We start from the raw sequence: 25,556 nt of genomic DNA, 5'->3' as shown, positions 1-25,556 counted from the left end.
CGATTTTTGGCCTAATTTTTCAGCTGAATAAATTAAAACTATCCTTGATTACCAGTCAACAGAGAGACTTAATCCTTTTAACTTTGAATCTAATCTGGATGGAAGGATCTTGTTGATTGATAGTTCGTGGTAGTGTTTGGTGTGTATCTAATAGCGTAGACATCCATGGCGCTCTTTCTTTTACTTTTCTTTTCTTTTTTATGCAGTCGCAGCATAACACAGAAGACGTACAAAGCTAGCCAAACAATGCAAGCATCACACCTTTGGTAAACCCTTGTTTCACAGGGAAAATCAGAGTACAAGAACCATCAGCGGTGAGCAACAGCTTAACATTGTGCTCTTGGGATGGAATCATTCCTGGAGCATATACAAGAGCCTTGTTCAAAAACACTGCAAGTGATAAAAATTGTGAGAAAATACATAATATGGCTCCTGATTTTTACTGCTGTGGAGCAGGAACTGCTGGTAATAAAGAGGCAGTAACAGGTTTCCAACCTGGCATGTGGTCCTTGTTCAAGTCACTGCCTTATTGTATCTGTTCATCTTTGAATGTCCAGTTAATAGTCTCTATTACATCTTTGGCTTCATGATTGCTTGTCTTCAGATATGTTCACTTCCTAGCTGAATCTGCTTCGGGACCACATGAGCCCAGAATCAAAAGTTGATATTCAGATAAAACTTCTTCTACAGAAAGATTAGCTATTTTCTCCCTGATAAGAGAATGGCAATTTGAGAAAGCCCACCCACCACCTGTCCGGTTTTCCAGGTACCATGGCCATGTTCTATAAACTTGTACACGTTTTGCTTGAGAAACTGAGTTTTCTTATTGCTATATTGCACTGATCACTTTTGAGGGGTACAGAAACTCTGCTATTTTCTACCATGGCCTCTGGTTCCCTTGCTGCAATGGCTATTTTTGAGTCTGTCATGAAGGATTTTCTGCAAGTTGGAGTTGTAGTGGTCAAGATCTTGACCTGCCAATTAGCTAATTGTTTTTTTTCCTTGTTTTTTTTTTTGAGAAGGTTGTATCTTGATGGTTTGACACGATGATTTTGTCAAGATTGTAGAGGTTATATCCACAGAGTTTACTCCTTTGCAATGGATTGTTGAACCATTTATGAGTGGCAAGATCCCTCTTGTTGATCATTTATTGTGTGTGAAAACTATAAGGTTCAGTCTATCTATTTTCTTAATGGTATTCATTAGCATTTGTCCTTTCAGAACAGGACCGGTAATCTGCCAGTTCTTGTCTTTCATTTCCTGAAATTCTTGTGCATTTTTTTTTTTTAAGAAAAAGATAGTAAAAGAAGAAGAGCATAGTTTTATAAAGTCTACAAAATGCTGCAGTCCTTTTCATATATTTTCTTAGCTGGTTGCAATACTACTAGATAGTAGACATTATAGTGCATGGGTCCATCTGCTAGCTTCTGCAATAAGCAAACATACAAGCAGCAAACCTGCACTAATTTGCAGCTAAATTTGAACAAGGGGAAATGGACAGGAGAGAGAATGTTCTGATAGATGCATCCGACAGTCCTGCCAGCTCAACCTAATTATTGCTATATACTTCTAGGTTTGCCCACACTAGCAACTTGCAAAGGTGCTCCATAGGCAGCTTTTCTGCCATATAAGCTACAGTACCGAGCCTAGAAACTTCCTCGAAAAGTCCTTTTCTGGGAAATTGAGGTTTGCATTCATCCGAGTCAAAGTTTTGTCATGGTAGAACTTCTTGTGCTGTTAACTAATTTAAACCATTGGCTTTCTGGGTCGCATGCGTTATCGTTACTCAAACATTTGCAAGTATTTGTCACGATGGTGTTGTTGGAATCTACATCTAGGCAAACGGTTGTGCCACTGGAGGCGTTAGATGACAAGTGCATTTTGGAATCTGAGATGGTTTCCCATTTTGAATTAGAATCTGTGCATATTATACCAAGTTTTGCTGGTTTGGCCACGTCATCTGTTTGTAAGCAGAAATATGTCCCTTTCACTGACAATATCTTTTGGGGTGTATAGTTCCAGGCTTCAGATTCCGTGCAACGACCTAATCTTAGTGGTGCAAGCATTGATTTCCTCAATACACAAAGACCCGTTGATGGGTGGAAAATCACTTTATGTGGATTAGCTTCTGATAAACCTGGCCCTGAATTTTACACAAACGGTGTAAATGAAAGTTTGTAAATATATTAAACTAGTTTGCAAATATGCTTGGTTTATCGTAACAAGATTGTAGTTAAAAAAATAATTAGCATGAGTTGATAATTTATCATTACAAAGACATTAAATAAAAGATATTCCAAGAAAAACTAGAGTTTACACATGTTTCATTTATAAACTCAAGACAAAAAAAAAAAAATTAAATCAACTATGCTTAAATTAAAACAAGAAAGGTACTGACTTGTTAAAACACTTTAAAGTAATGAATTTTTTGTTGTTGTCAATGATGAATCATTTGTCCTTGAGATTTTATTACTCCTCATTTGTGTAATTAGGATGTATGCAACATGCCTCCCAAAATTTCAACAACACCATATTGGTTTAGATGTAGTTCTAAACTAAGGTATTTGAATCAAAGAATATGAAACTCAAATATTTCTAATGTGATCCAAGCAACACTAAAGAATCCATTAGAGGTTCCAGTTGGTTCAATGACAAGGCTTAGGGCTAAGAGGTTCAAAGAGGTTTTCAATGGACTTGAAGAGGGTAATAAATAATTTGAGTTAATTTGATTCATGTTCAAGAAGGTCTTATTGGTGGAACCAAAGCCATTACACAAGGAATCGGATATGAAGACTGAAATCGGACAGTTTGACCTTTCACTACTGTTTTGATCATAACTAGAGCTACATGTTGAATTTTGGTGCGATTCTAGTTGGGCGGGAAACTAGACTTCCATACCTTTCTAATTATATATGGCATGCCTTCTAACTCATTAAGATGAGAGAGAACCATTCACTTTAAGTTGAGTTTTGATGGTGCTAACAAATTACAAGAAAAACCAACTTTGTCTTATTTTAATTAGTTGGGCTATTAATCTATCTTTGTTTTGTGCGGCAACACTTGTTTAAGTTTCAGGCTTGTGTATTTTATTTAGTTTAATTAGTTTGGGCTAGTTTTAGCTTGGTTTGAGTGTTATTTAAATTGAGTTTATGTGTGACCTATTAGGGAAACTAGGGTTACTTAGCTTTCTAATATAAGTACTCTTTGTGAAGAATATTGAAAAAATTAATTTTTGCAAAATAAAAATATTGTCTCTCTTGGTTCTTGATTAAATTTCAACTCTTTAAAGAATTGATCAATTTTTGTGAGTGATTTTATACTTCTTTTGCTCATCTCCAAGTGTAGGTGTTGTGATTGAGTGGTTTATAGTCTTGTTGTCTTAGAGCAAGTCTTTTATTGTGATAAACTCAATTTCATACTTAAACTTGGATTAGATAGATCTTGGGTTCTTGAATTCCATTAAGTTCCGTTAGGGTTCGTATAAGTTGGTATCAGAGCCACGTCTAATCTCATGTTATATTCTTTCAATTATGTCTTTATTTTTCTTCTTGAAAGTTTCAGCCATAGATAAAAAAAAAAGAAAGAATAAAAACTAGGGTTCTTCCATCTTTTTGATTTGTTGAACATATAATCACAAGCTTGTATTCTTATTAATGCATTCTTGAGCAAATCGACACACACCCCTATTAATCTTTTTTATTTTTCTTGTTGCCGAATATATTACAAAAAAAAAAAGAAATAAAAAAAGAGTGAAGAGAAGAGAAATAACATTATATATATTTCTTCCTATACTTGCCAAAGTTAAAAAAAAAAGAGAGGAGAAATCACAATTTTAGTTTTGACTGAAGGTTTGCTTTCTTAAATTTGGATAATTGGGCAATTTCGTTCGTCTTGAATCTTTAAGTGTCTTGATTGTTTTTTCTTGATAAATTGAGTAGTTTAATTGATTTCTTTAGTTTCTTGATTTTTTTTATATTAAATCTTTAGTTCTTGATAATTCATATCTGTGTTAGTTTTTTTTTTTTTTTTCATGTCTTCAAATCGTCATTATATTCGCACAAATTTACATTGCTATTCATGAATTTGTCATCATAGTTTTGTTTTGAAAGTTTCATAATTTTCTTGATTCTTAATTCTTAAATTTATTCTATAAGATCACTGTGAAATTTATTGATTTATTTGATAGGTTGCTAGTTAATTTTAAGAATTGTAGTAAGGAAATAGAGTGAAAAAAAGGCGTAATGAGTATATTAGAGTAAAAAGCCTACAAATTATGTAAAACACGAGTGGTGTGCGATATTTTTTTTATTACTAACATTTTTCATGCAGGATAAAAAAAATATCTTCAGACAATGTATAACAAAAAAGGACTAAAACTTCAGATAAGGGGATTTCTGAAATGCGCCAACAAATGGAATTTATGTTTGGGGAGATGATAAGTAGGTTTGAGAAATTAGAGACTAGGGTTGAAAGTAGGCTTAGCAAAAAGGGTAGAGAAGTTAGGAAAAATTCAAGAAGAGTTGTTTAACATCCAGATGAAAGTGTGACTGAAAACTCTAAAAAGGAAGCCAAAGATGATGTCTTTAACCATAGTAGTGGGTTTTGTACACATAGGAATGGCCTCTACATGTCTCAGCTAAATAAGGAGAGTAGTCGGCCTAGGGCTAAATTTGGTAGCAAGGGCAATTTTGATGATATGGGTGATTTGGATAGAAATTTGGGTAGTATTAAGTTACAAATTCCACCTTTTTAAGGTAAGATGGATCCAGAAGCTTATTTAGAGTAGGAGAAAAAGGTAGAGCTAATTTTTTATATCCATAACTAGTCTAAAGGAAAGAAAGTTAAGCTTGTTGTTGTGAAGTTTATTGCTTATACTATGGTTTGGTAGGAAAGATTAGTGGTAGATAGGACAAGGAATGGAGAGAGAGTTGTTGGTATATGAGAGGAGATGAAGACAATCATGAAAAAAATATTTGTTCCTAACCATTATTATAGGGAATTGTTTAATTGATTATAGACTATTACTCAGGGTTTCAAGAGTGTGGAAGAATATCATAAGGAGTTAAAGGTTGCCATGATGAGAGATAATGTTATTGAGGATGAAGAAGTAACAATGTCTAGGTTTTTGAGTGAGATTAATAAAGACAACTAATGTGGTGGAATTACAACCTTATATGTATTTAGAGAATTTGGTGCATTTGGCTATTAAAGTGGAGAAATAGATGTAAAGAAAGAGTAGTGTGCGGCCTAGAGCTTATTCGGGTTTTCTTTAGGTTGGAAATGAATTATAGGAGACAGGGTAATGCACCATCAAAGCCAATAATGACTCTTAAAGTTGCCAAACCTAGCAACCCAAAGAAGCACGTTTCAGCCATTAAAACCGACGTGCAAATGAAGCGTAATTAACATATTAAGTGTTTTAACTATTAGGGATTGGGGTATTATGCATCAAAATGTTCAAATCGAAGAATCATGATTTTGAGGGATAAGGGAAAGATTAAATCTACTAGTGAGACGTCTGATTATGATGATATGCCACCACTTATGGATGATAGTGATGTTGAACATGAGGGGCAAGTCATGGTGATAAAGAGAGCTTTGAGTACTTAGGTTAAAAAAGATGATGTAGAGCAACAAAGGGAGAATATTTTCCACACTAGATGTCACATCCAAAATAAAATATGTAGTATGATCATTGATAGTGGTAGTTGTGCTAATGTTGCTAGTGTAACTTTGGTTAGAAAGTTGGGTTAGAGTACTATAAGGCATGAGAGACCTTATCAGCTTCAATGGTTGAATAAATGTGGCGTTAGTAAGATGAATAGACAAGTGTTGGTTACATTCTTAGTAGGCAATTATAAGGATGAAATCTTATGTGATGTTGTTCCTATGCATGCTACACATATATTATTAGAAAGACATTGACAATTTGATAGAAAAGCCAAACATGATGAGTTTAAGAACATATATTCCTTGTAGAAAGATGGTAGAGTATAGACACTTGCACCATTATCATCTATGCAAGTGCATAAAGATCATTGATTTTTCTTATTGACCCATATTTTTGATAAATTTTCAGAAAAAAAACAAAAATAGCAAAAAAACAATGAAAACCCTAAAAAAAATGCATTTTTGATATATTTGTATGATTTTTAGCATTTTCAAAGGTATTTTAAACGCGTTCAAGTTTTCACGCGTTAATTTTACAATCACTGATTTTTCTTATTGAGTCAAGGTTGATATTGCTCGCTTTAAAAAATACAAAAAAAAAAAAAAATCAAAATTGAAAAAAAAAAAAAAGTTAAGGGACCAATATGATTGTGGCCAAGCCACACTTCTCCTATAAATACTAGTCTATAGTAAAAAAGAGGGGGATTTATTTATTTATTTTTTATTTTTAAAAGCGAGCAATATTAACGTTGACTCAACAAGAAAAATCAGTGATTGCAAAATTAACACATTAAAAGTTGAACGCCTTTAAAATACCTTTGAAAATTAAAATTTTTCTAAGATGCCGTTGAAAATGCTAAAAATGATGCAAATATATCAAAAATACAAATTTTTGGAGTTTTCATTGTTCTTTTCGCTATTTTTTTTTCCTGAAAATTTATAAAAAAAACATGGGTAAAAAATTATGTAGCAACAATCACCTAAGTAAGTGCATGAAGATCAGATGAGATTAGAGAAGGATTTTGATTAAGAACAACTTCAAACAGAATATCATGGTGAGGAAGCAAGGAAAAGTGAAATAAAGTGAGCCATGAGTTGGAAAAAAAGGGATAAAGTTTTGGCCATTAAAAAGGGAGAAGAAGGTTTCAGCTAAATGAAAAAAAAAAAAAAAAAAGGGTTAGAGGCCTTGAGTGGAGAGAAGAAAGTAAAGGTGAGAAAAGAAGAGTGAATAAAAAAAGTTGGGAAACACCTAATTTCTATGCAAAACCTAATGATATTAAACATACTTATGTTTTCTGAGATGCCTAATTTTACTTATATATAAGAAGGCATACTTTAATTCTAATGGCTTAAATTCTTGTGTTTCTAGTGTTGCAAAAATTCTTTTGCAGGAATTTAAGGATATCTTTCTAGATGAGATACGTAGTGGTTTGCCACCAATTAGAGGAATTGAGCATCAAATAGACTTTGTGCTAGGAGTAGCTATACCTAATTGGCTAGCTTATAGAAGTAACCCAGAAGAGACTAAGGAACTCCAAAGGCAAGTGGATAAGTTGATGTCAAAGAGTTACATTCGAGAAAGCATGAGTCCTTGTGCAGATCCTGTACTTTTAATGCCAAAGAAAGACCATACTTGACGAATGTATGTTGATTGCAGAGCCATCAATAATATCACTATAAAGTATAGATACCCTATCCCTAGATAAGATAATATATTGGATGAATGGCATGATTCTAATTTATTTCTCTAAAATTGATTTGAGAACTGATTATCATCAAATTAGAATGAAAGAAGGTGATTAATGAAAAACTGCTTTTAAAACTAAATATAGTTGAAATGAGTGGTTGTTTATGCCTTTGGGACTTATTAATGCACCTAACACCTTTATAAGATTGATGAATTAAGTTTTCCGTGCATTTATTGGTAAGTTTGTGGTTGTGTACTTTGATGATATACTCATTTATAGTAAAAGATTAGATGAGTATATAGGACATTTAAGACAGGTTCTTGAAGTACTTAGAATGAAATCCTTGTATTCTAATTTACAAAAGTATGACTTTTGCATAGATAAGATTATATTTCTTGGTTATGTTGTTAGTGCAAAAGGCATAGAGATGAATGAGTCTAAGGTTAAGGCTATACAAGAATCGCCTACTCTTAAATCAATCATAGAAGTTAGGAGTTTTCATGATTTGGCTAGTTTTTACAAGAGGTTTGTTAAAGATTTTAGCACATTAGCCTCACCATTGACTGAAATAATTAAGAAATCAGTAGGATTCAAATGAAGTGAAGAACAAGAAAATGCCTTTAATTTGTTGAAATCAAAATTAATTTCGGCAGCTTTGTTATCTTTACTTGATTGTATTGATGTTGTTCTAATGCAAGAGAAACCGACCCATTGCTTATTTTAGTGAAATCTTAAGGGTATAGCTCTTAATTACTCGACTTGTGACAGAGTTGTATGCATTAATAAGAGCTTTGAAAAATTGGCAACATTATCTTTGACTAGGGAAGTTGTGATACATATGGAACACCTATCATTGAAACATTTGAAAAGCCAAGATAAGTTAAATAGACGATATGCCAAGTGGATTGGATTTATTGAGACATTCCTATATATGATTAAGTACAAGCAAGGTTAGAAAAATGTGGTTGCAGATACTTTATCGCAAAGGTATATTCTTTTTAATACTTTGAACACTAAATAGTTAGGATTTGAGTATATTAAAGAATTATATCCTGATGATAATAATTTTGGTACGATATATGTTAAGTGTAGAGTTTTGGCCAATGAAAAATTTTTTAGGCATGATTGATTTTTATTTAAGGAGAATAGATTATGTATGCCTAATTGTTTTATGAATGAATTGCTTGTAATGAAAACTTATGGGAGAGATTTAATTGAGCATTGTGGAATTGCTAAGACTTTAGAAGTTCTACATGAACCTTTTTATTGGCCTAACATGAAAAGAGATGTGTAAAAAATTTGTGATAAATACATAACTTGTAGACAAGCTAAATCTCAAGTAAAGCCTCATGTATATGCTCCTTTACCTGTTCCTAAGAAACCTTGGGTTGATATTTCTATGAAGCTCAATGAGCACACCCCCTCACACCTTTTCAAATCCATGTTACAATTGTAATTAATTGTTTAATGTTGTGTTTTAGATGTTTTTAAGGTTTGATGTTTGTTTTGTTTATTTTAGTTTTTTTTTTTAGCCATTTTTATGTCCTTTTGTATATTATTCTTTTGCAAGCTATTTTTCCTAAGTTATAGTTGCTACATGTTCATGTAATGGTAGTTTGAAATGAGTGTTTGATTAATATATTTTGTTTTGTTAGATTTTAGATGCTTTTGTTAAGTATTTCGGGTAGGTGCCTTTACATTGGTTTTGGGGTTTTTTTTAGATTCACCTTGAAGCATTTTTTTGCTCCTATTTGTGTGATGTCGAAATGCCTAATTTGGATCCAAGTTTTGCATAATGAATTTCTATTTTGACTTGGCAATTTTGAAGGTTGCATTTCGTGTATGAAGAATAATGATTTGGTGTTTTTTGTTTGTGTATTTAAGAACCAAAGGTTTAGTTTTGATAATGTGTTTTGCGGGGCTAAAAATGCATGTTATAGAGGTCAAATGATTTTTTTTTTTTTGGGTTTTTGGTCTGTCTATATTCTTTTTAAGAACGCACCCAAAGTGCCAACAGATGAACATGGCTTTAGGTACTAGTTTTAGAACCCATTTTGATTCATTGTTGGTTTCTACAAGTTCACATGTCATTATCATTAAATAATGTAGGACTTTCATGCATCAAGAACATGTTTTAGTAAGTTTTAGTCTTAGAATTTCGGTTTCGAACCAAAACCCATTCTTGAAAAAAATCGTGTTTGCTGAATGTTAATTAATGCCAACAGACCTTTGATTTTTTTTTTCTATGAATGTTTGCAAACAACATTATGCCTTTATTTATTTAAAACCTTGTCTCTTTCATTCATCATGTTTTGGAGTTAATAAAGAACATTCATCGTATTTTTCGTTTTGGTTTGCATTTGATCCATATTTTTTAGAAATTTGAGTTTGTATTGTTTGTAAAAAATGCAAAACTTGTAGTGTGTGAGTAATTAATGGAAAAGGAAGTATGTGTGTGTGTTTTTGCATATTTTATTGTGTTAAATGAATGATAAAAAAATGGGAGAAAAGGATAAAAAAAAAATCATTAACCCAAATGTTTTAATTGCATACAGTCAAATTCTAAAAATTTTCAAGCATATTTTCTAAAAAAACAAAATTGTTTTTCTTATCATGTTTTAAAAAATAAAAAATAAATATTGTAACTAGTTTATGATCATTTATTAGGATTTGACTAAGATTACAAAAATACCACAAAAATTAATTTGTTTAATTAATATTTGAGGTATAAATTTTGCAAGGTAATGTGTACTCATGATATTAAATTAAATGAATTAATAGCAATAAACATTAGGAATTAGCTATATCTAGCAAATAATTGTGAAGCGAAAATTTAAGCCTTTGAACGGTGATAATTTAGCCCAGTAAAGTAGAGACTTCCTCACAAAAAGAAATCTGTCTTGAACCTTAGGCAAGACAAAAATATAGAAACATGACCTAAAAAATAATTAATAAAAAATATAGTTTACCTTATATAGGGTTAACTAGGGGTGTTGTGTCTTCTCCTTGCACAACTAGTTCCCTTATCCAAGCTCTTGCAGACCATAGGTTTTCTTATAACCATGCTACTAGGTGACGACTCTCTCAAATCATAACCTTATGATTAAACCCAAAACCTTCAATTCTAGAAGGCAGCTCTGCTATACGATGTCGTGCATGTCACGACAACAACAACAACAATAATAATAGTTTATTATGTTGTGGTGGTTATGATATCAATAATTATGGTGGTGGTAGTGATAATAACAATTCATATATTGGCATTTCGTGCTCATTTCAAAATTATTCCCATCATTCGGTAACCATGGGATGATTCACAAGAAAGGTGGCAGGATTCGAACCTATGGCCGGCTCGCCCCTGACCTGTTGGGTTGGGTGGTCGGGTCCCCTCGTCGCCTCTGTACCCAAAACAGATGCACTATGCTCCCCAGGGCGTAACCTTGTTTCCTCTACCCCTTTTCTGGTAATGCAAATAATAATAATAATAATAATGCAGTAGCAACAGCTGGGTGCTAATTATAGTGCTAATAATAATAATGATACTAATAATAGTGCTAATAATAATAATAATAATAATAATAATAATAATAATAATAGCTGTAATTATAGTAATAAAAATAACAATTAATATGATAATAAAAATGATAATAGTAATAATGATAGTTCATCATTCGACATTAGATTTACAAGGATTAAGTTTCAATGTTTTTTCATGTATGGTATTTCCATTCTAATAACCCGAGTTATGGGTTTGAAAAATTCATATGGCCCGATGTTCTCTTTTATTTCTTGTTTTATTGTTTTTTTTTTCCCTATTTCATCGTTCAATATTAGTTTTTCAAAATAAAAAATGGTCATCTAGATTTTCTTTGAATTTATTAAACAAACCAATTGACATTGGGTTAGCTCTTATATAGTTTTATTGGAAACTCGTGCTGGGAAAATATCCAAGTCAAGGGATTTCAAGATTTATCTTCTTTCTCAGGTTTAATAGCATTGCAAAAACAACCTCCACACTCTTAGTGTTCTTTTTGGCATTTAAAATAATAAAAAGGTCATCCTATGGCAAAGCGCAAGCTAATGGACTAATTATATTTAAACAAGAAAGAAATGGAGGTTCTAGTTGGTCTAGTTACTAGGCTTAGAGCTAAGAAGTTCAAACAAGCTTTTAATGGACTTCTTCAAGAGACATGGGCTAAGGTGGACTTTAAGAAGATTTTTAATAATAAAAAGCAAGCCTTGATCTGATTCATGTGCAAGAGGAGTTTGTTGGTGGAACCAAGAACATTACATAAGGATTGAGAGAAGAAGACTAGCTTTAGACAGTCTAACATTTCGTCACTCTTTTGGTCATAACTAAAGATAAAAATCAAATTTTGATGTGATTTTAGTTGATCTGGAAACTAGACTTCCATACCTTTCCAATGATATATGACACACCTTTTAATTCATTAAGATGAGAGAGAACCATCCATTTTAAGTTGGCATTTTGCTGCTACCAGATAGAATGCGGAGACAACAAACTTATCTTATTTAATTAGTTGGGCTATCAAACTTTATTTATTTTGAGAGGAGAAATTTTATTAGGTCTTAGACTTGTTTATTTTAATTAGTTTGGGCTAGTTTTAGCTTGGGTTGATTATTATTTAAATTAGGCTTATGTGAGACCTTTTAGGGAAACTAAGGTTTTAGCTTGGAGTTTAAATACTCTTTAGGAATAATTTTAAGGCAGACTTTTGATGATAGTTTCAACTATTTAGCTAACTTTTTGGTTGCTCAATCTTTGTTCTTGATTAAAATTTCAACTCTTCAAAGAATTGACCATTCTTTGTTGTGAATTTATACTTCCTTTGCTCATTTCCAGTTGTAGGCGTGGTGATCGAGTTAGTTTATAGTTTTGTTGCCTTGGAGCAAGTCTTCCATTATGATAAGCTCATTCAAATCTCAATAAACTTGGATTAGATTGATCTTGGGGTTGTAAATTCTATTAAATTCCGTTAGGGTTCGCATCAATTGGTATTAAAGCAGATCTAATAATAGGTTATATCCTTCAATGTGAGTATTTATTGTTTCTTGTTTGATTCTTAATAGATTTGGTCGCCTATAAAAATAAATAAATTAGGGATCTCACTTCTTATTGCTTTGTTGAACACTTAATCATAAGTTACTGTTCTTTTTTTGCTTCTTGATCAAAATCGACATAAACACCCAAGTTCTTGATTTGTTTTGTTCTTGCCAAAATATATATAAAAGGAGGCTTAATCTTGAAATTTTGATTGCTGCCACATAGAAAAAAGAAAAGAAAAAAAATCACTTTGTTTGAGTTTTGGCCGAATACATGCTTGAAGAAACCTTGATCATTAGGCAATGGTTAGTCTTGATTCATGAATCTTTTAGTAGTCTTGATTGTGTTTCTTGAAAATTTAGGTAGTTTAGTTGATTTCTTAAGTTTCTAGAATTTTCTTGAATTAAATCCTTAGTTCTTGATAATTCATAATTGCTTAGCTCTTTTCTATTTTTTTTTTATTTTGTGTCTTCAAATCATAATATTATTCGTACAAATTTGCATTGCTATTTGTGAATTTGTCATCGAGTTTCATTTTTTTAGTGTTGTAATTTCTTGCTTCTTGAGTCTATATTGCATTTATAAATTCACTGTGTAGTTGATTGTTTTTATGAAATTATTGCTAAATGATTTTATGAACTAAAGAAAGGCAATTTTGAGTGAAAAAAAAGATGTGGTGAGCATATTAGTGTGAAAAGCCTATATTTTTATGTGAAACATGAGTGTGTGAGGTATTTTTTTTTTTTTTATTGCCAACAATTAGAGACTAAGGTTGAAAGTGGGCTTGAGAAAAAGGGTAGAGAAGCTAGGAAGAAGGAGAGTGTTGCTGGAAACTCTATAGAAGGAGCCGAAGATGATTTTAACCGTGGTAGTGAGTTCTGCACACATAGGAATGATTTGTATGAGGCTCGACCAAAGAGGGGTAGAATTCGATCAGATAGGGATTGTGGGCATTAGAGGAATTTTGATGATTTGGGTGATATAGATCGAAATTTAGGTAGTATTAAGTTGAAAATCCCAACATTTAAGGGAAAAACTGACCCTGAAGCTTACTTAGAGTGGGAGAGAAAGGTAGAGATGATTTTTGACATTCATAGATACTCAGAAGAGAAGAAGGTTCAGTTAGCTATAGTGGAGTTTACTGACTATGTCATGGTTTGGTGGGAGAGACTGGTGGTAGAAAGGAAAAGGAATAGAGAAAGCCTAGTTTGCACATGGGAGGAGTTGAAGAAAATAATGAAGAAGAGGTATGTTCCTAAACACTATTATCAAGAGTTGTTTAATCATTTACAAATGATTACACAGGGTAATATGAGTGGGGAGGAGTATCATGAAGAATTAAAGATGGCTCTGATTAGGGCTAATGTTAATGAAGATGAGGAAGTGACTAGTCTAGGTTTTTGAATGGCTTGAATAAAGACATAACTAATGTTGTGGATTTGCAATCATATGTTGATTTGGAGGAGTTAGTACACTTAGCCATTAAGGTTGAAGGACAATTGATAAGGAAGGGTAATACACGATGTAGAGTTTATACGGGGTTTTCTTCAGGTTGGAGAATGAATCATAAGAGAGAGGGTAGTGCACCATCGAAGCCATTTATGACTTTTAAAAATGCCTAACCTACCTCCATGAAGAAGCAGGTTGCGGCCAATGATAAAAAACTTAAGGGAGAAGTCCAACCGAAGCATAATCATGATATAAAGTGTTTCAAGTGTAAGTGATTGGGACACTATGCATTAGAGTGTGCAAATCAACGAGTTATGATTCTAAGGGATGATGGAGAGATTGTGTCCATTAGTGAGAAGTCTGATTGTGATGACATGCCACCATTTGAGGATGCTAGTGATTTAGAGTATGCTGTTGGTGATAAAGTTTTGATGATTAGACGGTCGCTTAGTGTTCAGACTAAGGAGGATGATGTGTAGCAACAAAGGGAGAACATCTTCCATACTAGATGCCTAATCAACGATAAGGTATGTAATATGATCATTGATAGTGGTAGTTGTACTAATGTTGCTAGTGTTACTTTGGTTAAAAAAGTTGGGATAGAATATCGTAAAGCATGTGAGGCCTTATCAGCTTCAATAGTTGAATGAATGTCGTGTTGTTAGGGTGAATAGACAGGTGGTGATTTCTTTTTTACTAGGAAAATATAAGAATGAAGTGTTATGTAATGTTGTGCCTATACATGCTACTCATCTATTACTAGGGAGACCTTTGTAATTTGACAGAAAAGCCAAGTATGATGGGTTTAAAAACAAGTATTCATTGGAGAAGGATGGAAGGATTTATACACTTGCCCTACTGTTACCAAAGCAAGTGTATGAAGATTAAATTCAATTGAAGAAGGGTTATAAGGAAGAGCAACATGTTTCGGCTAAAGTAGAGGAATAAAAAGATTCAACCAAAATGGAAAAACAAGTTGAACAATATGGTGAGGATGTGAGGAAGAGGGAAAAGAAAATGAGCCATGAGTTGAAAACAAAAGGGAACAAAGTTTTGTCCCTTAGGACATTAGAGGAGGGTCACGACCAAGAACAAAAAAAAAAATCAAAGGAAGGCCGAGAGTGGAGAGAAGAAAGAAATGGTGAGAAAAGAAGAGTGTGTAGAAAAAGTGAGGAAACACCTTAATTGTTTTGCAAAATCTAATGATCTTAAACATGCATATCTTTTTTACTTGCCTATGTTTTACTTGTGTATAAGGAGGCATTCTTTAACTCAGATGATTTAGATTCTTATGTTCCTAGTGTTCTTAAGTTCTTTTGCAGGAATTTAAGGATACCTTTTCGGATGACATTTGTCATAACCCAATTTTTGAATAAATAATACAAAATTAATGGATAAAAATATATTTGAGAATGGGGTTAAAACAACACAAATTCAAAGTTCAGGGATGAAATTATCAGATTTGAGAGTAAATTGGTTAGAAATTGAAGAATTAATAAGTTTGGAAATTTAATTAAAATTTGGATTAGTTTAATTAATGAAATTAGAAGAATTAATAAGTTGGCGGACTTAATTAAACTTTGATTTAATTAATTAAATGAATCTAGGGATTTAAATGAAATTGATCCAAAGGTAAAATTAAAAATTTATTTGATTAAGGGACCTAATTGATACATTTCAAAACGCTAGGGACCAAACTATAATTTGTCATTTTTCATGCCAAATGACGTCGTTTTGGATCCTACTATTCATCATCTGTTGGTTGAAGACCGATTCAACAGGGGAAAAATTCAGCAGATCATGAATAGAGGAAATTCTAGCAAATCACGGCCACTACACCACGATGCCGTTTCTGAAGCCCATGATTTCTCACCTCCACGATGCTTGCGATTTCTGAAGGCATGAACACACGACCTTCTCTGGCTTTATAAAAGCCAGAGAAAGGTCTCACAGAAGGAGGAGGGAAGAGGTAAAAGAAAAAACACATGGACGAAGAAAACGTAAGCAAAACCCAGAAAACAGAGGAAAGGGAAACCATGGGGGGACTAAGAACCGAAACAAAAAAAACAGGGGACAAAGAAAAAATAGGGACGAATAGGGGAGAGAAAAAAAAAAAGCATACACATAGACAAGGATTGTCCTTGCCATTGCTTTTATCCTTGCAAAAACAAGAAAAAAAAAACGACCCAAAAATTAATATCCACAGAAGCCGGCATCTTCATTCTCAGTTCCTTTATCATCTCAAAATCTGCTGGAAAAAAAAAGAGTAGACCGTGGGCACAAGATCAAAAGGGAAAGCAGAAGGAAAGGTGTCAAGCAGGCGAGAGGCACCACAACATTGCAACCATCCTCGCCATCTCTAAAAGCAGGTACACCATCTCTTCATCTATATGTATTCTTTGAAATTGTTCAAATTGGTTTGGTTACAAGAACTGTGCGAAGGTAATTTAATTAACTTCGCACAATTCATGCACGCGTGAAATTGCTTCACGCATGCATCCGATTTAGCCCAGCCAGGCCACTGGCTTGGGCCATTGGCCGGGCCGGGCTGGCTGGGTCCAACCCATATGGGCTGAGTTGAGCCCAGCCCAAAAAAAAAACAATAAAAAAATAAAAATTTGTGTATGCATAAATAAAAAAATATAAATTTTTTTTATTGGTTTATTCATTGATCCTAGAGTCAGGAATACAAATATTGATTTAATTTTTTTTAATTTTATTTAGCTATATAAAAATAAAAAAAATATGTGTATACATCAAAAATAAATTTATTTTTATTTTTTTTATTTACTGACGTTAGAGTTAGGAATAAAAAAAATACCGATTTAAATTTAATTTGTTTTTATAACTATATAATATTTACCAACGCTAGAGTTGGAAGTATTCGTGGTTGAATATTCATTAGCGCCAGAGTCAGGAATATTACACGCAAACCATCATAGCATAAACCAACAAAATGTTAGCAATTTATGACAGAACCAGCAATGCAGCCTGCCTCAGGCAGAACATTTAAGGGGTGATAATATCTTCCCTTTGTGTAACCAGTCTTGTACCAGAGAATCTCTATTGACCAGTCATGGTTCCTAGTGACCATAATACTAAGTGGCGACTCCTTAAACAAGACCATTCCCCATCAAAAAGTAGGATGCCAAAAATCCATTCTTTTCATTAAACATTTTATTTTTAAGGCTGTTGCGATGTCAGGTGCGACAACATTCCTAGTGGTTTACTGCCAATTAGAGGTATTGAGCGTCAATTTGACTTTGTTCCAAGAGCATCTATACCAAATAGGTCGGCTTATAGGAGAAATCCTGAAGAGACCAAGGAGCTTCAAAGGTAAGTGGGGGAGTTGATGTCAAAAGAATACATTCAAGAGAGCTTGAGTCCTTATGCAGTTCTCGTGCTTTTTATTCTAAAAAAGGACAAAACTTGGAGAATGTGTATGGATTGCCGAGCTATCAATAACGTCAAAGTATTGACATCCCGTTCCTAGGTTAGATGATATGTTGGATGAATTACACGGTTCTAAATTGTTTTCAAAAATTGATTTGAAAAGTGGTTAGTATCAAATTAGGATGAAAGAAAGGGATGAATGGAAAACTACTTTTAAAACTAAATATGGTTTCTATAAGTGTTTGGTTATGCCTTTTGAACTTACTAATGCACCTGGTACTTTTATGAGATTGATGAATCATGTGTTGCGTGCTTTTATTGGTAAGTTTATAGTTGTTTACTTTGATGATATCTTGATTTATAGTAAGGAGATTGATAAGCATATAGGTCATTTGAGACAAGTTCTTGACGTGCTTAGAAAAGAGTCCTTATATGCTAATTTAAAAAAGTGTGACTTTTGCATGGATATGATTGTTTTTCTTGGATATGTGGGTGGTGTGACAGGTATAGAAATTGATAAGGCTAAGGTTAAGGCTATTCAAGATTGACCTACACCAAAATCCATTACAGACGTTAGGAGTTTTCATGGTTTGACTAGTTTTTATAGGAGATTTGTTAAAGATTTTAGTACGATAGCCTCTTTATTGACTGGAATTGTTAAGAAAGCCGTGGGATTTAAGTGGGGAGAAGAACAAGAAAATGCTTTTAGCTTGTTAAAATCAAAGTTGATTTCGACACCTTTACTATCTCTACCTGATTTTAATAAAGCTTGTGAGATTGAATGTGATGCTTCAAGAATAGATATTGGATCTGTTCTAATAAAAGAAAAACGACACATTGCTTATTTTAGTGAGAAACTCAATGGTGCAACTCTTAACTATCCCACTTATGACAAAGAGTTGTATGCAATAATAAGGGCTTTAGAGACTTGATAACATTATATAGGGCCCCAGGAGTTTGTCATACATACTGATCACCAATCGTTAAAACATTTGAAGGGTCAAGGTAAGTTAAGTAGGAGACATGCTAAGTGGGTTGAGTTTACTGAAACTTTTCCATATGTTATTAAATACAAGCAAGGCAGGAAAATGTGGTCGCTGATGCCTTGTCACGAAGTTATGTTCTTTTTAATACTTTTAATACTAAATTGCTAGGATTTGAGTATATTAACGAGTTGTATCTTGATGATCATGATTTCGGTGTTATATATAACACATGCAAGGTGTCGGCCAAGAATAAATATTTTAGGCATAATGAATTTTTGTTTAAGAAAAATAAATTATGTGTGCTTAATTGTTCTTTACGTGAATTGCTTGTAAGAGAAGCATATGAGGGAGGTTTAATTAGGCATTTTAGTATTACTAAAACTTTAGAGGTTCTGCATGAGCACTTTTATTGGCCTAATATGACACGAGATGTGCAAAGAATATGTGATAGGTGCATAAAAGGTAGACAAGCTAAGTCTAGGGTAATGCCTCATGGACTATACACACCTTTGCCTGTTCCTAAGGAACATTGGGTTGATATTTCTATGGATTTCATTTTAGGTCTACCTAAGTCTAGGAAAGGAAGAGATTCTATATTTATTATAGTGGATAGATTTTCTAAGATGACACATTTCATTACTTGCTATAAAACCGATGATGCAACAAATATAGTTGACCTTTTCTTTAGAGAGCTCATTCAGCTACATAGTCTTTCTAGGAGCATTGTATCCGATCGAGATGTTAAATTTTTGAGTTACTTTTGGAAGATTTTGTGGGGTAAATTAGAAACTAAACTTTTATATTCTACTACTTGTCATTTACAAATAGATGGCCAAACTGAAGTTGTTAACCAAACTTTGATTTAATTGCTAAGGGCTATCATTCAAAATAATCTTAAAAATTAGGAAGATTGTTTGCCATTCATTGAATTTGCATATAATCGTAGTGTGCATTCTTTTACTGATTGTTCACCATTTGAGATTATATATGGTTTTAACCCTTTGACACCATTAGATTTGATTCATTCACCTGTTGATAAAAGGGTCTTGATGGTAATAAAAAAGCATAAGTGGTGAAAGATCTCCATGCAAAGATTTGACAACAAATAGAAAAGAAGAATGAACAATATGCAAACAAATCCAATAGGGGATGAAAATTGGTGAGATTTGAACTAGGTAATTAGGTTTGGGTATATATGAGGAAGGAAAGGTTTCCTAAACAAAGAACATCAAAGTTGATACCTTGAGGAGATGCTCTTTATCATATCATAGAAATGATTAATGATAATGCCTACATAGTGGATCTACCAGGTAAGTATGGTGTTAATGCTACATTTAATATTTATGATCTTTCTTTGTTTGATATAAGTTATGAAATGAGGTGAAATCCTTTTGAGGAGAGAGGGGATGATGCGATCCAACCATGAAAGGATTTATTAGAGGTTCCAGTTGATCTAGTTATTAGACTTAGGGCTAAGAAGTTCAAAGAAGCTTTCAATGGACTTCTTCAAGAGACATGGGCTAAGATGGACTTCAATAGGATTTTTAATAATAAAGAGCAAGCCTTGATTAATCTGATTCATGTTCAAGATGGGCTTGTTGGTGGAACCAAAACCATTACACAAGGAATGAGAGAAGAAGACTAGTTTGGACAGTTTGCCCTTTCGTTACTATTTTGGTCGTAACTAGAGCTAAAGATATAATTTTGATAGGATTTCAGTTGGGATGGAAACTAGACTTCCATACCTTTCCAACAGTATATGGCACGCCTTCTAATTCATTAAGACGAGAGAGAATCATCCATTTTAAGTTGGGCTTTTACTGTTACCAAACAGAATGCGAAAACAACGAACTTATCTTATTTAATTAGTTGGGCTATCAAAATTTATTTATTTTAAGAGGAGATATTTTATTTGGGTCTTAGACTTGTTTATTTTAATTATTTTGGGCTAGTTTTAGCTTGGGTTGATTATTATTTAAATTGAGCTTATAGGAGACCTATTAGTGAAACTAGGGTTTTGGCTTGGAGTTTAAATACTTTTTAGGGATAATTTTAAGGCAGAATTTTGATGATATTTTCAACATTGTAGCTGACTTTTCGGTTGCTAAATATTGGTTCTTGATTGAACTTTCAACTCTTGAAAGAATTGACCATTCTTTGTTGTGAATTTATACTTCATTTGATCTCTAGATTAAATCTTGGTTTATAATCTTGTTGCCTTGGAGCAAGTCTTCCATTGTGATAAGTTCATTCAAATCTTAACAAACTTGGATTAGATTAATCTTGGGGTGGTTCTATTAAATCCCTCTAGGGTTCGCTTCAGTAACATGTATAAAACGAAGATATAAACACGATTTATAAAAGCTTAGTTCATAAACATATATCATGCGGCAACTCAAAGATATTCAAATAAATTGCATAAATTATAATTTTAAGAGATAAATTATAACTTTAAAATAAAGAGAAAACAATAAAATAAAGTTATAAGCAAACCAAAATGTTATAAATAAAACATATAGTATTGAAATAAATCTATATGATTAATTTTTTTCCCACATGATAAACTAAACAAAGTCTAATATATACAAAAATAAAGTCTTAAGATTGTAAATCAAAGTTGGTAAATATATTAGAATAGTGTGCAAACATGCTTAGTTTATCATAACAAGATTGTTGTTAAAAAAATAATAGCATGGATTCGTAGATTATCATCACAAATCACAAAGACATGTGAAACAAAAGATATCCTAGAAAAGACTAAAGTTTATTCATGTTTAAATTTATAAACTCAAGATAAAAGAACTTAAATCAGCCCTTAAATTAAAACAAAAAGGATACTTGTTAAAATACTTTAAAGTAATGAATCTTTTATTATTGTTAAGGATGAATATTTTGTCTTTTATGACTTTTTTGTTATAAACTTGTATAACTAGGATATATGCAATATGCCTCCTAAAATTTCAACAACATAATCTTGGTTTAGTATCTAAATTAACAAAAAAATATAAAACTCAAACATCTCTCAACAATATGAATATAAACTCTAGATTTTGGAGGAAAACCAAAACGTAAAATGAGAATAAAACGCTAACATGTGAGGTGAGGAACAATGTGTAAAAGTCTGAAAAATTCTTAGATTAAACTCTTCATTTACTTTATTTTTTATAATGAATTTTGAGAACTAAAAAGATTTAAAAATTAATTCTTATTAATTTCCATCATTATCAATCTTTAATTTATCCTCATGAATCAAGAATTAAATCTAAAAAAATCAAGGGTTATTTGAGTAGAAAAACCAAAGATTCTTATAAATTAATTTTTTATTTACTGATAATCTGTATAATGAAAAACAAATTTCCAACAAACAAAACCTTAAGGATTGACTATAAAAAACAATTGAATAGGATCAAGAGCATAAGATTCAGATTGAGGAACTTATAAGAAGTTGAAGAAGTCACAAATGCTATACCTCGAAACGGAGATTGGATGGCAGATATAAGCTGCAAGAAAGTTGAATTCCTGACCTCACGCCAATTGAAATTCAAAACTCCATAGTACTCATTCATCCCTATAACGCCTTCCCTCAAATAGTAGCTTCCAACTAGTGTCCACAAAGCCCAGTCCAAGTCAAGTTCAGCTGCAACACTAAGGAAGCATCCCAAGTACCTATTATCATTAACATTTGTGCCTCTCTGATCCACCCCAAACTCACTCACAAACAATGGCCAGCCTTGGTCCAACAAATATCCAGATACCCTCATCATGTTATCCACCACTCTTCCACACACTTGGTTCGAGTTGCCATTTTTCCATGCCTCCCCATCTGTAAATCCATACCAATGCACTTCGAACACTATTTTACCACTAAATTTTAGATTCACCGGCCGATTGCGCAGGAAAGACAGGTCTTTGTCATAGTTCAGGCCTGATAGAATGACAATAACATCAGGGTTCGCTGAGTGCACTGCTTCAGCTCCTTTTTGCATGTAACTGGTTCATGTCATTAGCATGTTAACAAATCATTCGATTTAGGAAGACAACAATTGATTCACCGAGGACAAATTACCTGTACCAATCATTGACATTTTGTTTGGGGCCTCGAAGTTCATTCCTCAAGCTCATGCCCACCACATTAGGCACACCATTAAACATTCTCGCCATTCTAGTTAGGCCCGTGATCCATAGATCCGGGTCGAAATATTGGTCACCGAAGAAGCCATTGCCATCAGAATTACTGCAGCACCAACCAGGCTTGCTTATGTGATTGTCCAATATCACCATCACATTATTCTTCCCAATACTAGACACCACTGCCTGAAACACAATTATGCTGTGTTTAATTAGTGTCAGGGACAGATATAGAAGAGATAAAACCGTATTTGGTTTAGGAAACGTATAATAAATGTTTTTAAAACAATTTTAGAATGTATTGATATACTTTTAAGAGAAAGAGGAAACACTACCTTGGCTGTTACATTAAACTCAATTTTCATTTCTCTCTGGTTTTTTTTTTTTTAAGGAAATTAAATTGAACTGAACTAAATTGATAGTGTAATAATGTTGCTTAAAGTTTCACTAAACCAACGACATTTAGCATGACCTATAACAAATCATTATTATCGCCGGTCACAATCCATCCATCATCATTCCAACTTCTTCTTATCTTCTCGACCATCATGTTCTTATGTCAACTAGTCATGCTTCAATTACAAAACCCGCAAGTACAAAAGAATTTAGGCATTTGGATAACTGAGTTCTTCAATATGAAAACAAATGGCGAAGAACATGATGCAAGTAATCTTGTAGACACCGCAAATTGCTAAATTTTCATGATTCTGTCTCATTTTAATCTTTACTGTTAGGTGATGTCAAGCAGTGGTATGATTAGCATTAGAGCTATAATTACCTGGTAAACGTCAAGGAGGGAGAGATCAATGATGGAGGGGTTGTTGGCCTGGAAACCAGATATTGCTTCGAGGAGACCATGGCTTTGAAGGGATTGTCTTACAGTGAGGGACCCCAGAGTGTCATTGGTTACCAAGAAAACTGGCCAAGTGAGTCTAACACAGTTGAACCCCATGGACAGAATCCGCTTGGCGATACCATCCATGGGTTGCTTGCTAAGCCCCTCGGCTACCATGACCTCAAGATGTGATACCCAATTCACGCATGCCAGCTTCACTCTTTTCCCGTTTTCGTCCACGATCCACCGTGAGTCAGTCGACAGAGGGAGTGCCATGACTTGCTTCTGTGGTATCATCACATCAGAGAATGTTATAAGGAAAGAGAATATGGAGAGAAATGAGAAGAAAACAAGCCTCCCCATTGGTGGATTATTTGTTCTGCCTTCGGAGGTTTTCCAAGGGCGGAGCTCCAAGTCCTTATTTTATATCCTAGGAATACATTCCGTTTCAGATTTGAACTTTTTTTTTTTTTTTCTGTCTTTACTTATGCATTCAATGTGAATGCATACAGTTCCACAATCACGTGCGTAGTCTTAAGCATAAATTAAGGAGATTGTTGTGAAATAATTGTCGATTCCAACAACCAGATGGATTTAAGACAACCACTAGAATTAAACACAACCAAGCACCGACACAAACACAGTTGTAGCTTCGTATTTACTACCTATTTCACCCCTTGCTTGGCGGCAGTTTGAATAATATTTATTCAGTAAAACAAAAAAGGAATAAACAGATATTTTCAATGCATAATTGTATATAAAAAGATTCTCATTCATCAATAAAAAAAACTTATAACTAATGTTGTTATTTATTTTTGGGCTCACATGCTGGAAGATGGTGTGTATCTTTCTTGAACCAAATACAGGAGTTTAGTTCTTGTTTGTTGAAAAATTGAAAAAAACAGAGAAAAAAAAAATTTTTTGAACCCTATTTCAGTTGTTTTCTGCTCTTTTTATCCTCCCTCGTTGCTACCAAAATCGTCAGGTTTCTTAGGTTAATTAGGAGTCTTCATGATGCTAAATTTATTCCCTTTTTATCCGGTCTTTAAGGTTGGATAAATCCCTTAGAATTTACACTAAAAAACTAATTCTAGTGTTGTCGCAATTCTTTAGTAATACCAACTTTGTTCCAACTTAGACTTTGATTTTGACTTAGTTTCATGCAATATCTTATCATCCTAGTTATATTCTCTCATTCATGACATGTTAAAGAATGAATTTGTACATTTATTGGATCCTAAGGCCCATTGTTCATATGTTAGACTCTCAGTCAATTTGGTATAATCGGCATTGTCAGTTTCCGAATCAGATCTGGAGACCCCACAAATTGCGGTCAGATTCTGTTCTTCAAAATGATCTTATCTCACTTTGAATCCTTAATGAAAGTTGTAGTCCTGTACATTTAGATCAATTTGAGTTTTTGAATCACCTAATTTTGATATTAGAAGCTTAAGATATTCTCGTTTGAATATCTAGTGTGAAAGCAGAGAATCCTAGCGTGAGAAGGATTCCAGCCCAAGTTTTGCACTAAAGACTGATCCTCCTATCATTGCAATTTCGTTGCCCGCTGTTCTTAGATCATACTCTCAGTTATATCAGGATGCTCGACATTCTCAGTTTCCGAATCAGATCAGGAGACCCATTTGGACCAACCAGATTGCAGTTAGATTTTATTCTTCAAAATGATTTTATCTCACTTTGAATCCTTTATAAAAGTTGTAGTCCTATACGAGTAGATAAATTTGGGTTTTTGAATTGTCTGATTTCAATATCAAAAACTCAAGATATTCTCATTTGAATGTGTAGTGTAAAACTAGAGAATCATGTTGCGAGAAGGTTTCTAACCCGAGTTTGTAGCATAATACGGATTGGTTGAGGTCTAGATCGTGCCAGAACTTAAATCATGGAGAGGGGATGTATATTGGGTCCCAATTTAATATTTCAAGTGTTTATCGGGATAATGAGAGACCAATTTTAAACTTGGAAAAGTTAATTAGTTTTGTTGAAGGAATTGAAAAAAAACAGGGACTAGATTAGAAAACATCATAATAATTTCTATTACTTGGCTGCCATGCTTGATTACGTTGTTGTTTCTTTATTTGTTTTTGTTTTTTTTTCCCTTTGGTTTAAGAACAAAATGACATCATCCCTCTCTTAGACATAACTCACGTTTTGCTCTAGTTTTAAACAAGACGACGCCGTGTTACCCTTTGTTTTGACACAAACTGCACAACCCCTTCATGGAAATATAATTAACATAGCACTATTCACTTGCATTGTGAGAACAGTGCCTCCCCCTTTTATTTTCTCTCCACAACCATTCCCTTTAGTTTTTCATTATT

The 25,556-nt window shown here is 33.2% G+C and overlaps 1 protein-coding gene across 1 annotated transcript; it reads right to left on the bottom strand.

The window, feature by feature from the left end:
* Positions 1–989: 989 nt before the first annotated feature.
* On the bottom strand, positions 990–23,904 carry LOC118045408 (glycosyl hydrolase 5 family protein). The gene is made up of 5 exons (XM_035054033.2): positions 23,158–23,904; positions 22,318–22,565; positions 21,721–22,241; positions 1,574–2,143; positions 990–1,533 (listed from the first exon to the last, which is right to left on the bottom strand). The coding sequence occupies exons 1-4, from the start codon at positions 23,575–23,577 to the stop codon at positions 1,704–1,706; spliced, it is 1,629 nt and encodes a 542-aa protein (XP_034909924.1). The 5' UTR covers positions 23,578–23,904; the 3' UTR covers positions 990–1,533; positions 1,574–1,703.
* Positions 23,905–25,556: the final 1,652 nt, after the last annotated feature.

The sequence above is a fragment of the Populus alba genome, chromosome 10 (genome assembly GCF_005239225.2).
Source record: "Populus alba chromosome 10, ASM523922v2, whole genome shotgun sequence".
In the NCBI taxonomy this organism is placed as follows: domain Eukaryota; kingdom Viridiplantae; phylum Streptophyta; class Magnoliopsida; order Malpighiales; family Salicaceae; genus Populus; species Populus alba.
This window is presented reverse-complemented; position numbering and strand designations above follow the sequence as displayed.

What these genes read in the sequence shown, in the direction of transcription:
- LOC118045408 (XM_035054033.2), bottom strand. Translation starts at nt 23,577, where the DNA reads ATGGGGAGGCTTGTTTTCTTCTCATTTCTCTCCATATTCTCTTTCCTT. An exon ending in AATGTCAATGATTGGTACAG is followed by an intron (nt 22,242 to 22,317) that starts GTAATTTGTCCT and finishes GACATGAACCAG; the next exon opens with TTACATGCAAAAAGGAGCTG. An exon ending in CATCCAATCTCCGTTTCGAG is followed by an intron (nt 2,144 to 21,720) that starts GTATAGCATTTG and finishes TGTAAAATTCAG; the next exon opens with GGCCAGGTTTATCAGAAGCT.